Genomic DNA, 15,246 nt, shown 5'->3' on the forward strand with positions numbered 1-15,246 from the left:
TAACATATCAATTTTTTTTTTTACAAATCAAATAATTCTTTTATTCATGTCAAATTTATATTGATAATATATATCATGTGTTTTAATTAATAAAATATAGATCAGTAAAACGTAATCTATTGATGTAAAATTATTCAAATGTTTCACCCATTTACGATAATTCATCCTTGTATATACACACATCATAATCTTGTGTTTTACTTATGGCGTCGTCTCTAATAAAAGATTTTAATAGGTTTTTTACGTGAAAACCACCTTCTTCTTTTTTTATGCTGATTGTGGGAGTTTTTCATTAAATGTAGCGAAGGTTATTTTATGGGGGTCAAAACCCTATGCTACTTTAAAGTTTATTTTTACAACAAAATTTATTGTTTATCAATATTTAATGTGAGTTATTATTTTTCAAGGATTAATAACCTCCGCTAAATAATATTAAACGAAAAAAAGGATGGAATAATATGCTCGCTTATGTAAAAGACCTATTAAGGTCTCTCAATGTAGCCGGAGCCTTTACTTATATCCTCAAAAACATAATTTATAATTTTCCTCAATGTTATTTTTGTATGTTTTTTCTTACTAATCAACCATAATTAAGGAAGGTCGTTGACCCTTACATGTATTCTAAATTGGATATGAATCCCCAAAAAAGTTACAAATGACAAGTTGCGTATAGTTAGTGCATTTTGAAAATTACTTTTTTTTCATTGCATCTTTCAATTTTATCTCTCTCCAAATAATTTCCTACTAAATTACATTGAATCCAGAATCCGCATACCTCACGCTAGATAATCCAAATCCTTCTTGAATTCGCACATACACACGCACACACGCGCGCACACACACAGGACGTATTAAATAAGAACTTTGGTTATTATAAGAACTGAGAACTTTTAATAATAACTATACGATTTAAAATCAATGCCTCAGATTTCACTCAAATTTTAAGAGACAATAATTAATCGATAGATTCTAGTTTAAATATATATCACATAAATGCATATTTAAGCATTGATTTTAAATCATATGGTTGTTATTAAAAATTCTCAGTTCTTATGATAACCAAAGTTTTTATTTTATATATATATATATATATATATATATATATATATATATATATATATATATATATATATATATATATATATATATATATATATATATATATAAGAATGACATTTTTATGTGAGATTTTAAATCAACTTCTAACTTGTTCTCTAAAAAAGAGTTAATTTATAAACTCTTTCAATAACATGTTACTAAATACCTCCAATTGTATTCTAGCTTTGGAATTTTAATTGTCTCATTGTTTTGAATATTGCATTGTAGAGATGAGTATTTTGTGTTGAATGTGTGTGATATAAATTAGACGAGATAAATTTTAAAAATGATTAAATATTAGAGAAAGTGTTGGAGTATACTATGTTGCAGAAAAGATTATGCAAAATAGATTTAAGTGGTTTTTGCATGTAGATAAAAAATCTATAAATTTTATAGTAAGATGACTAGATCTCATGAAGAGAACTCAAATAAAGAGAAATAGAAAAAGACTTTAAAAATCATTAAAGAAATTATTAACAAGACAAAATTTCCTTGATTAAAATTGGACAGAAACATGATTAAAATTTAAGAAGTGTTTTGACAAAACTAAATTCCCTTGATTGTCGGGAAGGTAGATAAGTTGAATAAAGGTTAACCAAAATTTCATATAATTAAATAAAGAATGTTCAAATTTAAAATAGTTAAATATGAGATAATCAATTCAACATTTTGCTCATGTTCCATATTTATAGCAACATTAATACAAATGACATTTTGCTCATGTTTCATGGTCGATGTTGGCTTCTTGTATATATAGTCTCTTTCATTAATTTGACTTATTCTTTTTTTCATATTTGATAGTAGTTTGTTGTTTGACAACTTCAAAATCTTCCATCAATGAAAACAATTGACCCTAAACCCTAAAACTTAATCAAAGTTGCAAAAGACGATGGAAGTAAAAAACAATCAAAATATAAAGAGCAAACTATAAGCTGAAAAAACTTATGAATCAATTATATGAAATTAGAACATCAATACTTGTTGAAGATATGATTTGAAAATAAGGGTTGCTGATCTTGTCATCATGATTTGAAATCTTGAAAAATGAGAGACTGGATCTTTATCTGTATCTCACACTCTCGTTCACAACTCTCAATGGGGTAAGTTGTAGATCCGTCAATTATGTTCTTGATTTTGTGATTACAAAAGAGACCTAGCCACATAATATATAACCCTAGTCCTTATCTATCATGGGACAAGAGTTAAGGCCCACACTTATCCACACCAATCATGTTTCAAATACTCGGGCTTTTATTAAAAGGATCACTTAACCGATAAAGAAGCCTACTTATGCACTCCCATCAGAATCATGATTAATCTGTTTTCACAAACCATACTAACAATTGATTCCAACATTCTTCCACTTGAGCACAATTAATTATGTGATTTTAATTTTTTTTAATAATATATATTTGAAAATAACTCTCGGATTAATGACTAATTTCATAAAATATGGCCGCATTTTAAGAAAATGCATGATTCCAGGTGCAGTATATGAATATGACTTCATCCAACGAAATCAAATCAGTAATGAATCATGGCGATTATTATATCCTTAATTGACATATAACCTTTCATGGTTAAAAATACTACGGACTTCGTCAACTAGTCATCAGTGTGGACTATGGCAAGAAAATAGCATGCCAATGTGCTCCAATAGCCAAACAATTTTTTTTTTATTTTTGTCAGTCCTTAACAATTTATCTCAAATACCTTAAAGCCAAAGAAATTGTATAGTTTTGTAAACTATAATGCCTCGGCTCTAATACAGCATTGACCACCGGTATAATGGTCCCGAAGATGCCGAGCTCAAAATTATAATTATGCCTCAATGATACTAAGTCCCATTTGACATATAAATAAATAATGACTAATTAATAATAATAATAATAATATTCATTGCAATATCATTTGCTCAAAATAGAAAATACTTGACAATCCAACACTTAAAATGTGCAATATAAAATACAACTTAATAAGAAAATGACATAAATAATAAACTCTCACTAACCAAGTACATCGAATGAACTCAGAATGCCCATGTTCGTAACATGGTTTTCGAACACAATGGGCCTAAGTCCCTTAGTTAGGGGATCGACAAGCATGAAATTGATACCAATGTATTTGACAATAATGTCATTTTTCTTTACAAGATCTCTAACTATTAAATACTTCAATTCCAAATTCATAGAGCCGCTAGAATTTTATTATTTTTATAGTATAACACAGTTGCATTATTATCACAATAAAGCTTTAGTGGCTTAACAATGGAATCAATAATACAAAGACCAGTCACTAAATTTCTCAACCAAACTGCATGAGTGACAACAACATAATAAGCGACAAACTCTGCCTGCATGATAGAAGAGGCGACAAGAGTTTGCTTCTTACTATTCCAGGAAATTGCACCTCCAACTAACATAAAAATGTAACCAAAAATATATTTTTTTATCATCAACACACCCATCAAGATCACAGTAAGTATATCCAACTATTTCTAAGTTGTTAACTCTCCTAAAAACAAGCATATACTCTTTAGTTATTTGCAAATATCTCATCACTTTCTTAGCAGCAATCGAATTATTATTCCCAATATTGAACCGGTATCGTTCCAAGATGCCAACTATAAAAGCAATGTCAGGCCTAGTGCATACTTGAGCATACACAGGGGCGGATCCAGACCGAACATATTTGTGTGGCTAAATATAAAAGAAAATATGAACCAAATTATAATAAAAAAATTGACAGTTTAAACTGATAGTCAAATCCGTAAAAATAGAGGAACCAACAGTTTTCAAAAATTGGCAATTTAAATGCTTATGTTTTTTTTCTTAGACAAAATGACATTGTTTTGATATCTTTTAATAAAATAAAATTAAAATATCATCTGAAATAAATTTATTAGACATTGCATTATTTTTTATTTTTTATTATTTTATTGTGTGTGATCATTATATTTAAAATTTGAATTTAAAAAATGAATTTAAGATTAGAATCTAACACCTAAGGATAAAAACACAATCAAGTCTTAAGTCTTCACTGTTCACCAACAAGTCATTAATTGGAGTGGTTGTTTTAATCAATGTGTGATTATAATAAAAATCTCTCAAATACAATCTTGCTTGGCCAGTGCGCATGCCTCTCCGCACGAGCCGGATTAGTGGCCCACCTGTGGTGGGTCGACACCGGTGCAAATAGCAAAAAAAAAAAAAAATCTCTCAAATATAAGGGGGATAGACTAAATTCTTGTTAACGGAATGAATCACTATAATTTTGTGTGTTAGTTTTTTTTTTTAAAGAGCATTACTAACTTGTTCCACAAAAACACATGAAACATGGATTTAATAGTAAATTGATTTTTAAAAAGGGCTATTAAAGACTGAACTTTTTTTTGTCAAGAAAAATTAAACTTTTAATAGCACTTAAAGTGTTATAATTTTTCCTTTGAATGTTGGCCCTCTTGTTTATAAAAAAAAAAAAAATACTATAATTTTTTTAACCATTACTATTATGGGTCTTTTAATAGCGAGTTTTAAAAATTATTAAAAGTTAATAAAAGTGTTATTAAAATTTTTTTTTTTTAGTGAAAATTGAATATCTTTTGCATACAACTGTTAATACTTATCTCTTGAGTCGAAAAATACCACAATAATCAACAAAACTATCTCTCTCAAAAAAAATTTAACATTTTTTATAAATCACTTAGATGTAGTAATTATAAATAAAAAGTATTGGTACAGTTTTACTAGAAAATGAGACTTTAAAGAGTCATTTATGACTTATGCTGTTCATTCTAAATTTCTGCTAGAAACTTAAAAATGGTAAAGATTGATAAAATAAGGGCGAAAGTTATTTATAAAAGAAATTGTAAATGAATCGCATTATGCATAACGCTTCCTAATAAAAACATATTTTGGGAAGACTAATCGTCAACATTAAAAAATAAAGAATCAAAGCGAATAAAAAATTAAAACACCACACCACAATGAATATTAAATAATTAAAAAGTGAAAAATAATTTAATCATATTTTATTTTATTCAAAGTTCAAAGAAATGCAAAACCACAAAAAAAACAAATGTAGAGTTATGCATATGTATTGTCCAATGGGACCCGTTTTGATCCTAATATCCACCAGATTTTGACTCACATGCACATCACAACCCTGACCCATGCTGTTGGATATTTTTCTTCATAACCAAAAAAAAAAAGTATATATATCATATTAATTCAAACCATACCATTAAAATTATTCCACTTTACCAAATTCAAATTCAATATTGAAAATGTAACTATGCTAAATTTCTTAAGTAAAGTTTTATTGTCTAACTTAAAAAATATTAGTCCAAAATTTAACTCAATTGCCAGAAGTCTATATTTTAAATTTTTAGTTATTATTACTGTTTCGTCTCCGAAATAAAAAAATAATAATTGTAAAACCAATATCCATCCATAAATTTCCTTTTTCATGTAGCTTTATTTTGCATGTGCTTTTGTTCTGTCTCCAAATTTTGAGCTTTCACCTCTTAAATTTGAACATTGCCTACGAATCCTTCAGCCATAGCCTCAGACAATAATTCAAAGCTACTTATACAATTATTTTAAAAAGTAAAAGTAATTGCTACTTCAACATTTCAACCCCTCCTCTACATAAATGGATAAAAACAGACTATATATAGTATAGTGACTTTATGTTTCAATGTAACGTCTCTGTTGACATAAGTAATATATTTCAATTCGAATTTTGTTTGAAAAAGATGTTATACAGCTGGTCACAGCTGGAAATCCTGTTTCTAGATAAAAAATTGTAATTGCTACTTTGAAAAATTCTTGTACTTTAAATTATAGGAATTTGATATGACATGCTTACTTTATTTATTTTCCACAGTTGATAATTGAAAATAAACCCACTACTTATAATTTATTGTTTTTTATGTTAATGTTTACACTCTACTCCAAACTATATACTACTATTGTGTATTGGAAAAATACCAGAAATAACGTAGAAAATTCATTGAACTGTAGTGAAGCTTTACAAAATCACGGTAAAAAAGCTCTTATTCTTGGTTGCAGATGCCCCCACCAAACACATGCTATGACAAAAAGATAACATATTTTTAAGGTTGTTTCCAGTTGATTACTACTATAGCATTTGACAAAACTGAGCCATTTGCAGGCAATCCTGTTCCTAAAAAACTATACGACGATGCCTCTCAAGCACCAACATTTCTCGGTGTCAGACACAAACACTAACACAACACCGACACATGCGATTTTAATCAATTTTCTTTTTTTTTCAAATTTCTGCCTGTATCGAAGTGTGAAGATTAAGAGAAGCAGAATAGGAGATATATACAAGCACAAGTATAAGGAAACCCACTTCCCATGGGAGCAGAACATTATAATCAAAAGCTAAAGGAGGCCTTAAAACTTCACTCAAGATCCAAGTTGTTTGGTCACATATCTACATAAGATAACTAGGTGATGCTACAAAAGAGTCATTCTATATATAACCTCTTAATCAACCTACTACTAATTGAGATCCGATAGATACTTACTACTTAGTATTGCTAAATATGTTACATAGTACCAAGGGAAGTGGATATTCATATTAGGCACCATTATCTTTGTTAGCATTAGAATATATAACTTCATAAATATCAGCAGCATTTTGTTCAGCTCAGCTCAGCTCCATCATTTGCACATAGTTGTCTTCAACCTCTTTGCAGCTTTGACAAATCCTCGAATAACTTGCAACTCGTCCATTTGCTTCATAAATATACAATGTATAATTTCAGACAAACAAATGAACAAAATACTTGTCCTACTCCTACATCAAAATATTTGGATTGCATTTGGGTTGTCAGCAATCCCAATCTCATGCATTCAAGTAGTTTGATCAAGATCGGTGATTGTTGGATCAAGATCAGACTGATCAGAAAGCAAGTAGATTTTGATTAATCTGGATCCAGTGGTTACAGATGTGCATGCATGGGATTTGTGACAGCGGGGAAACCAAATCCGGTTGGAACCACGTATAATGTTCAATTAAATCAAAGTGTTTTAGTAACTGAACAATTACTAACAAAACAGAAACAAAGATCGTAATGCACCTGCGACATGAAATGCCTCTGAACAACATCTACCAGCTGCTCTTTGGACGGGTTTGGAACAGCATCCACCTGCATAACCATCTATTATGTAAGCTTTTATTCCACACTACAGCAGCAAAAAAAAATTAGTAAAACAATTTGCTTACCAGATTGAAGTGTCGCCAATATCTCCACAATGCAGCCATTTCCAATTTGCTCAAATCAACCTTCTACATTATGTGTATAATAGTTGAATCATCAGTAAAATAATTTTCTAACATATAACAGAGAAGCAGAATCTATTAGAGAAGAGAAAAAGAGAAAAAATGTTCAGTTGATATACCGTCCACCCATGAGGCATAGAAATGGATCCCTTGGATTGTGAATCAACAGAGAAGGACCTGCTCATGCTCTTGTGAGATGATCCTAATGATCTATGGATTCTATGCCTTGATTTGTGGGACTTTTGAGTTTCATCAGATGCTGAGAAATCAAACACATCACAAACAAAATCAGAAACAACAGCGCAAAGGAGCTATAAAACATTACTCCGGTAGCAGTATCAGTTAACAGCTAAGACAAATACGAGTCATACAATCTTTACAAATACACTAATGATTTCCTAAAAAATAATTTGAAAAAAAAAAAAACAAGAAAAAGATAAACTTGGAGAGATTGAAAAAACAACAGTAACTTCACAAACTGAAACTCACCCATATCTGATCCATGCCACTGAGTATTCTCAAATTCAAGGTCATCATCTACCTCATTGCCAGTAGGTGGCTCAATCACACTAAGAGCATTCCTCTGCAGCTTCACTTCAATACCATTGGTGAGAACCTGAAATTTCATGCATCAAACACATTGTAAAACAATCACATAAGAAATCTACCATCACTAAAAAAATAAGAATGATTTAGATCCAAATTGGATATGAAAAAAAAAAAATCTGACTAAAAAAATCAATAAATAAACCCATATACTTTATTTCTCAATTTATCCTACCAAAAGAGTTATGGCCAAAGCATGCATGTAACTAAGAGTAATAATCGGATATTGAACATCAACATAAGTTGGAAAAAATCATCAAGTAAAGATTTTTACTCTTTAAAATAGGAAAATTTTATAAAATAGGAAAATTTTATAAAACAGGAAAATTTCAAGTTCATAATAATTACCTCATTTAACAAACAAATTTTTTACCAAAACCCATTTTAAGTATTACCAATAGCAAAACCCTGAAGCAAAAATCATATTCAAAAATCAAAATTCCTTTGAACAAACACCAGATCCATAAACAAAGTAAGCTCCATTAGAATCACAAAACCAAAAACCCAATAATTACAAATAAACAATTCAATGAGGTCCATTTGAAATTAAATGAACAAGATTTTTTTTAATTTAAGAAATAAATTAAATTAACTGAGTTACCGAATTGATTAATAAAATATCTACAAAATATATATTAAAAATAAATACATAAATAACACATTGCTTTGAAATTCGAATACCTAAAAAAATACATTTTGAAGATGAAATTCGAAAAAGAGAAAAACGAAGAAAGTGAAATTGATGAAGAAATTTACCAGCCAATGCCAACCTCCAAGTCCAACAGCTTTCTTGACAACACCACGAAGACCAACGAGTACCGATTTGGTGCGATTGTTTCCGGTTACAACGACTTTGGTGTGACGTGGAAGAACCGAGAGTTCTTCTTCACTGCTATCACCGAAGCTTTGTAAATGCTGCGAGAAACCACCGTTCACTGAACTTTCCATTGCTTCCAGCATTTTTCTGAAACGGAAAATTGAAATTAAGAGGTGGAGGAAGAGATATAGATGATTATTATAGATCGGAAGCACGATGACGGTGATGATTCTGCATTGGTGATGAGTGGGAATTGAGGGAGAGAAAATTGGGGGAAAATTGAAGAGAGAGAAATGGAGTGATGGGTGGATAGAGGAGAGAGAAAGAAAAGGGGATGTGTGTTTAGTGAGAGACAGTGAAGAGGGGAGAGAGAGTATAAGGGGGGTGTAGGTATGAATCCCGACGAGAGGGAAAGGACGAATGGGAGAGTGACACGTGGTGAAGAGAGGTTGATATCTTGAAATCATAGTTGTGTTGTGGGAGAGAGAGTTATGAAGGAAGGCATGATGCAACGGCCCCACTCAACAGGTTTTTTGGGTTTGTTTTTTGATTTTGAGGAGAAGTTACTCAAGTTGACTTGTTGACTTTTTGTTGTTTCTTTGTTTTTTTCTTTGCCTCCTAATTACTATACGCCAATATTGCCCTTCTTTTTTTTTCATATTTTATATATATTTCAAATTATTTGACTATCATTATTGTTAGTGTATTTTTTAAGTTACACATATTATTTTATTGGAAATTATAATTTTTAAATTTATAATATATATATATATATATATATATACATTTATAAATTTATAATATATCAATTTTCAAGATAAGGTTTCTATGTTAATATTAATTTCCTTGACTAATAATATTGATTTTTATATTTTTAAAGGATGTTGTTAACATGTACTTATCTAAATATTATTATAAATTATAAAATAATATATTTAAATAAGATGCATTAATTATTTAATAAATTAAAAAATATAATAGATTTTTTGGAACAAAATATAATTTTATTATAAAAAAAACAATTATTACAAGCTGATCAAAAGATCCAGGTCACTCTTACATACAAACCCAAAAGTCAAACAAGACATACAAAGCAATTCAAATAGGACTAGCTAATCTCCATGGTAACCATATTCACATGGCTCCTAAGTTTTTTTTTTATTTGATACACTCCTCGTCACTACCATGGATTTGATACTACGAATGATATCAGCTGCGGGATTTTCTGACAGAAAATAAGATCGTTTTGGGTCTGCCATCGATGGTAAACAGTTTTAGCAATTAGCAACTAGAGGATAGCTCTTTTCCAACCTTTCTTAGTTGTTTCATTGGTGATCCAATTTCTTTCTCTCTCCCAATTGCTACTAGCTATATTATAACCAATCATACAAAGTATCTCCTGCCAAATGTCACTAGTGTACATCCAATAAAAAAACATGTGGTTCAAAGTTTCTTTCTGATCATATAACATGTAGTCACCATCAGTAGGGATTCTACCAAGGATGGCCATCCACAAAGTGATACAAGAGTTTCTTCCAACTCACAAGAATGCTTCTCCCTCTAATGTCTTTATACATATCAATTATTCTGGACTTCTTTTGATCTCACACTTTTCTCCTAGTACTCACTATTCAAGATCAAATTTCTACACTTCATGATGCCTTTGATCATCCAAGAACTAAAGTTCTTAGGTTGCTACTGCATATCACTTCTGCCTTTCGTATAATAAAAATCAAACCATCATATCTGAAGACTTGTCATCTTTAACATGCAGGTTCCACATCATCTTCATCACAATAGCCTTGTTTTAGTTCTCGAGGTACTTGATGTTTAGACCCCCTGAATTCTTAGGTTCTCATACCTTTTCCCAAGCAATAAAAGCTTTCCTACCTACCACTTTGCCAGGCCAAAGAAAGTTCATGCAAATTGTATCAATTCTTCTTATGATTTTTTTGGCATGGGAAACACTTGCATCCAATATCCAGAGACAGTCATAAGCACACTCTTTACAAGCTGGTGCCTACCAGCATAGCGGGGTAGATTGGTGAACCAATGTTGAATTTTAGCCATCGTTTTATCAATTAATGGCTGACATTGATTTATGGTTAGCTTCCTGCTGGATAGAGGAACCTCACATGTATTTAAAGGGAAGTATCCATATTCCAAATTCGATCTCAACAGTGATCTATTTTTGCTCATGCACGTTTGTCCCCCCCAAAATAAATCTTGCATTTTGCTGGATTAGCTCTAAGACCTGTAGCATCATAGAATTGATTGAAGATCTTCATCAATAGTCGGACATATCTCTCATCACCTCTGGAGAATAGCAGTAAGTCATCAGTAAAACAAATGTTTCTTATTCTAAGTTTGGCACATTTAGGGTGATAATTATAGTCAAGAATACTATGCAGAGTTGCCAAGCATCTTTGGAGATACTCCATGACTAACACAAACAAGAGGAAAGAGACTGGATCCCCTTGTCTCAACCCCCTATTGGCTTTAAGAATGCTACTCATTTTTCCCATTGATAAGGTTCCTGTAAGAAACAGATCTAACAAATAGTCATTTTTCTCATGTACTCCCTCGGTTTTAAAATAATAGTCATTTTTGTCGATAAAACTTCTTTGTTTCAAATGGAATGGAATTCTTACTTTCTATGTATAAATTACTACTTAAATTTTCTAATTGTATTTTTAATTATTATTGTGTATATTATTTTCAATACATTATTATAGTTAATTTAGTAAAAGTGAATGTCTTTGAAATTTTTATTGTATTTTTTAATTTGTGTAAAACGTTTTATACAACATTCATTTGAATATAGAGGAAGTATCATATTTTTTCAATATATAAGAAATACCCAAATACGAAATTCGGGGTTGTCTTTAAGGGCGTGCAAGGCCGGATATCGTACAAGGTCTCGCAGTTATCAAGGTTAAATTATATCTAAATAGGGTCTCATAAAATATTTTTTAAGTTAAATTGTGATTAAATATGACCTCTATTTATTTTGTCGTGGTTAAACTATGATTAACCAACACAAGACCTATAAAAATTTAAGACGGCTCTGACAACACTTATCTTAAGATTATAATAGTATGACCCTAAGAAATCCAATAAAAAAGCATATCATGTAGCATCCCCACACAAAAAAACTCACAAACTCACACTATTTAGTATATAGTACTAAATAACTTTGCACCCAACATTTAATCTTTCTCAAAATTCAATAATTCAAAGATCTAAAATCTAGATCTTTCAGAGAATTTGATTTTTATATAGATTCCTAGACAATTTTATTTTTATTTTAATATTCTATGTAAACAATATAATATTCTAGATAACCAATGTAACAATTTTTAAAAAATAAATAAATAATTTTACCCCTCAATTTTCTAAATAAATCGAGATATTAGATATGCTAGTTTTGAAAATAATAAAAATGTTGTTGATGGGGTTCAGACCCATGTGCATATAATTTACCCCTCGTTTTTTTTTTTTAAATCAACGATGTGTTAAGTGACAATTTTTTATGACACCATTTGTTATCTCGCTTATTTAGCCGAGGTTAAATGCATTTCGGGTCCTAGGTGTTATGTGTTTTTTGTAGTAGTGATATCTCAAGAACATGTGCATATATCAAAGGAAGAGCAAAAGCATCATAAATCAAATATATGGAATCAAGACTTGTATCTCAAGCAACATGTTCAAAGATGAATTTAGACCTTTTTGGAGCTTGATCATCTATTTGAGGTACAAGTTGCAAATTCATTTTATGTTATACTATAACAGCTCAAAAATATATTGTTAATATCATCCAAATGGATAACTTATTTCAAATTATCATGGCATTTGCATACAAACTATTTTTATAAGTATTTTTCAATTTTATAGCAGTTGTAACCGGTTACACCAATTGGTTAATCGGTTACATGAATGGAAAAAATGAATTTTCAGAAAATTGTTTCAAACATTATGTTTTTGGTAAATTGTGGCATTTGAGCCCGTCGTAACAACACATTAAAACCGGTACAATTTGCACCAGTTAGTAAAATTGACCTGTTTTTTTACAAAAGTATCAGGTGTAACCGATTACACCTTTTGGTTAATCGGTTACACGTACGAAAAATTCAAATTTCATGTATTGTTTCAGCTGTAATCGGTTACGATGATGTGTTAACTGATTATCACTGAAGCAGAGGTACTTTTTGGTTAAAAAAATCTGATTCTAACGTATTTCAAGCTTCATACATCAATCAATGTATTAATTCATCATATAATATCTTTCATAATGGTATGATACATGCATAAATATTATATGTTTCAGATTTTGAAAACTTATCTCTTTCATTTCATTCAAACATATTTTCTCACCAATTTCAAACAAGTATTTTGTGTCACAAACCTTTGTGTGAAACTTACTGCATTCAATTTTTATTGCATCACTTAAAGTTGCAACATTACTTTTGAGCAGTTGTGTAACATATTGTGAATTGTCTACTTGAAAGGGAAGATCAATTCTAGTAATTGATATACATCTTACATATTCAAACTTCTCATTAAAAATTGAGAGTTGTTGTTCAAGATTGCTGGAAGCAAGAGAGTGGAAAAGGAGATGATTGTTCTCTTTTTTATTTGGTTGAATTTAGAGATGGCAATGGGGCGGGTCAGGGACCATTATTATCTCCCCCAAACCCAAACCCAAATCCTAAAAAAATCCTCGTTCCCCGCCCTAGACCCAAACGAGGATGGAGAATTAAAACCAAACTCGACCCAAAAGGGTTCGGGTATCCCCGCCCTGCCACCATCCATTTGGTAAAATCAATTTTTTTTAATGAAAAATACTTATTTTTCCTAAAATTAAATTAAATTATAAATAAAAAATAAAAAAAATTCAAAAAAAATTCATACACACATTTAAAATATCAAAACATTGACCACATACTTAATATTCTAAATTATGAAAAATAAATAAATAATATAGATAATGAAATAAGCGGGGCGGGGGCGGGTACTAGTTTCCTCATTACTTGACCCGTCCCCATATTTTGTAAACGGGGAAAGTCCAAACCCAATCAAAGCGTGTTTTCCCCGTCAACTTCAGGGCGAGTTCGGGTGGGTACCCGCGGGTACGGGTTTTGTTGCCATGCCTAGTTGAATCATAAGATGATTTGCCTTAGTGATTCGGTTAGTGACTCGTGCATAATGACTAGGATCAGTCTTATACAACATTCTAAAACTATTGAAATCTCTTACAAGTTGTAAGGGAACTATACGTACTCTCAGACTGTGAGAGGAACTCTCAGACTCGTGCATAATTCGCTAGTGTTCTTTATTTTTTGCCTTTACCCATTCCATCACTTAACCATAAATTAGAAAAATAATAACCCTTATTTCAAAAAAAAATATTAAAGTATCTAATTCAACCCCTTCTTAAGTGCATTCCATACTTACATAAATGATGTTTTTTAGTTTTGTTTATGTAAGAAATTATATTTTCAAGTTCAGTTTAGTGGAAAAATAGAGTTTTGTTAATGGAAGATGTGGTTTGGATGTAGAAGATGAAATTCGCCTACAACACAAAATATTTCATTTATGTAAAAGCAAATAAACGTAGAGCGGTGTTTTAAAAACTCAATCGGACAAATCGGTCAAATCAAGAATTGGAGGCGTCACTAGTTTGATCTAATTGTTGGATTGGATAAGGTATTGAATTAGTAGAAATCAACCAAAATCGGCAAATCAACTATTTCAGAATTATATATATATATATATATATATATATATATATATATATATATATATATATATATATATATATATATATATATATATATATATATATATATATATATATATATATATATATATATATATATATATATATATATATATATAATTCTAAAGTAGTTGGAATTATAAATTGTGGGGAAATTAATATATTAATTTTTTTTAAGTAGAACAACTTTTCATCTGATCATTTTTACCAATCATGAAAAAAATGCCTGTTTTTCTCTTGATTCTTTTAGGTGAACACTTCAGTATCTTTAAATTTAGTTGGGTATTTAGACTCTCGTATAATCAAATATTATTATTCAATGACATGTCATTTTGTATTATTATTTTATTTTAAAATAAATTCAAATGCTAAAGCAATTTATACTCAAGGTACCAAAGTAAAAATAATATAATTTTAATTTAAAATAAAAATAAAAATAACCCATCAATAAAATGGTATTGAGATACCACGCGTATTTCTGATAAACTTTAATCCACGATTAATAGTATTGTTCGAGAGAAAAAAATAACTTAAAACTTAAAATGAAAAAACAAACACCTAATAGAATAAATTTTATCTTTGTAAATAAATTGACCAAAGTAAAATTTCCTTGCAAAGCCTCCTCTTAATT

The 15,246-nt window shown here is 29.9% G+C and overlaps 1 protein-coding gene across 2 annotated transcripts; it reads right to left on the reverse strand.

Moving 5' to 3' along the window:
- Positions 1–6,424: 6,424 nt before the first annotated feature.
- On the reverse strand, positions 6,425–9,268 carry LOC131596583 (uncharacterized). Of its 2 annotated transcripts, none has more exons than XM_058869283.1 (6): positions 8,776–9,268; positions 7,903–8,029; positions 7,533–7,672; positions 7,357–7,416; positions 7,211–7,279; positions 6,425–6,866 (listed from the first exon to the last, which is right to left on the reverse strand). In XM_058869283.1, the coding sequence occupies exons 1-6, from the start codon at positions 8,977–8,979 to the stop codon at positions 6,792–6,794; spliced, it is 675 nt and encodes a 224-aa protein (XP_058725266.1). In that variant the 5' UTR covers positions 8,980–9,268; the 3' UTR covers positions 6,425–6,791. The 2 variants fall into 2 exon arrangements, with proteins under 2 accessions (XP_058725266.1, XP_058725265.1); XM_058869282.1 differs by having other exon boundaries at positions 7,357–7,419; positions 8,776–9,263.
- Between the last annotated feature and the right edge of the window lie 5,978 nt (positions 9,269–15,246).

This window comes from Vicia villosa, linkage group LG4, assembly GCF_029867415.1.
Source record: "Vicia villosa cultivar HV-30 ecotype Madison, WI linkage group LG4, Vvil1.0, whole genome shotgun sequence".
Taxonomy (NCBI): domain Eukaryota; kingdom Viridiplantae; phylum Streptophyta; class Magnoliopsida; order Fabales; family Fabaceae; genus Vicia; species Vicia villosa.

Excerpts from the sequence above, each read along its gene's own strand:
- LOC131596583 (XM_058869282.1), bottom strand. The coding sequence starts at position 8,979 with ATGCTGGAAGCAATGGAAAGTTCAGTGAACGGTGGTTTCTCGCAGCAT. Across the intron at positions 8,030-8,775 it reads TTGGAGGTTGGCATTGGCTG|GTTCTCACCAATGGTATTGA; the intron begins GTAAATTTCTTC and ends ATGAAATTTCAG. Across the intron at positions 6,867-7,210 it reads AGAGGCATTTCATGTCGCAG|CAAATGGACGAGTTGCAAGT; the intron begins GTGCATTACGAT and ends ATATTTATGAAG.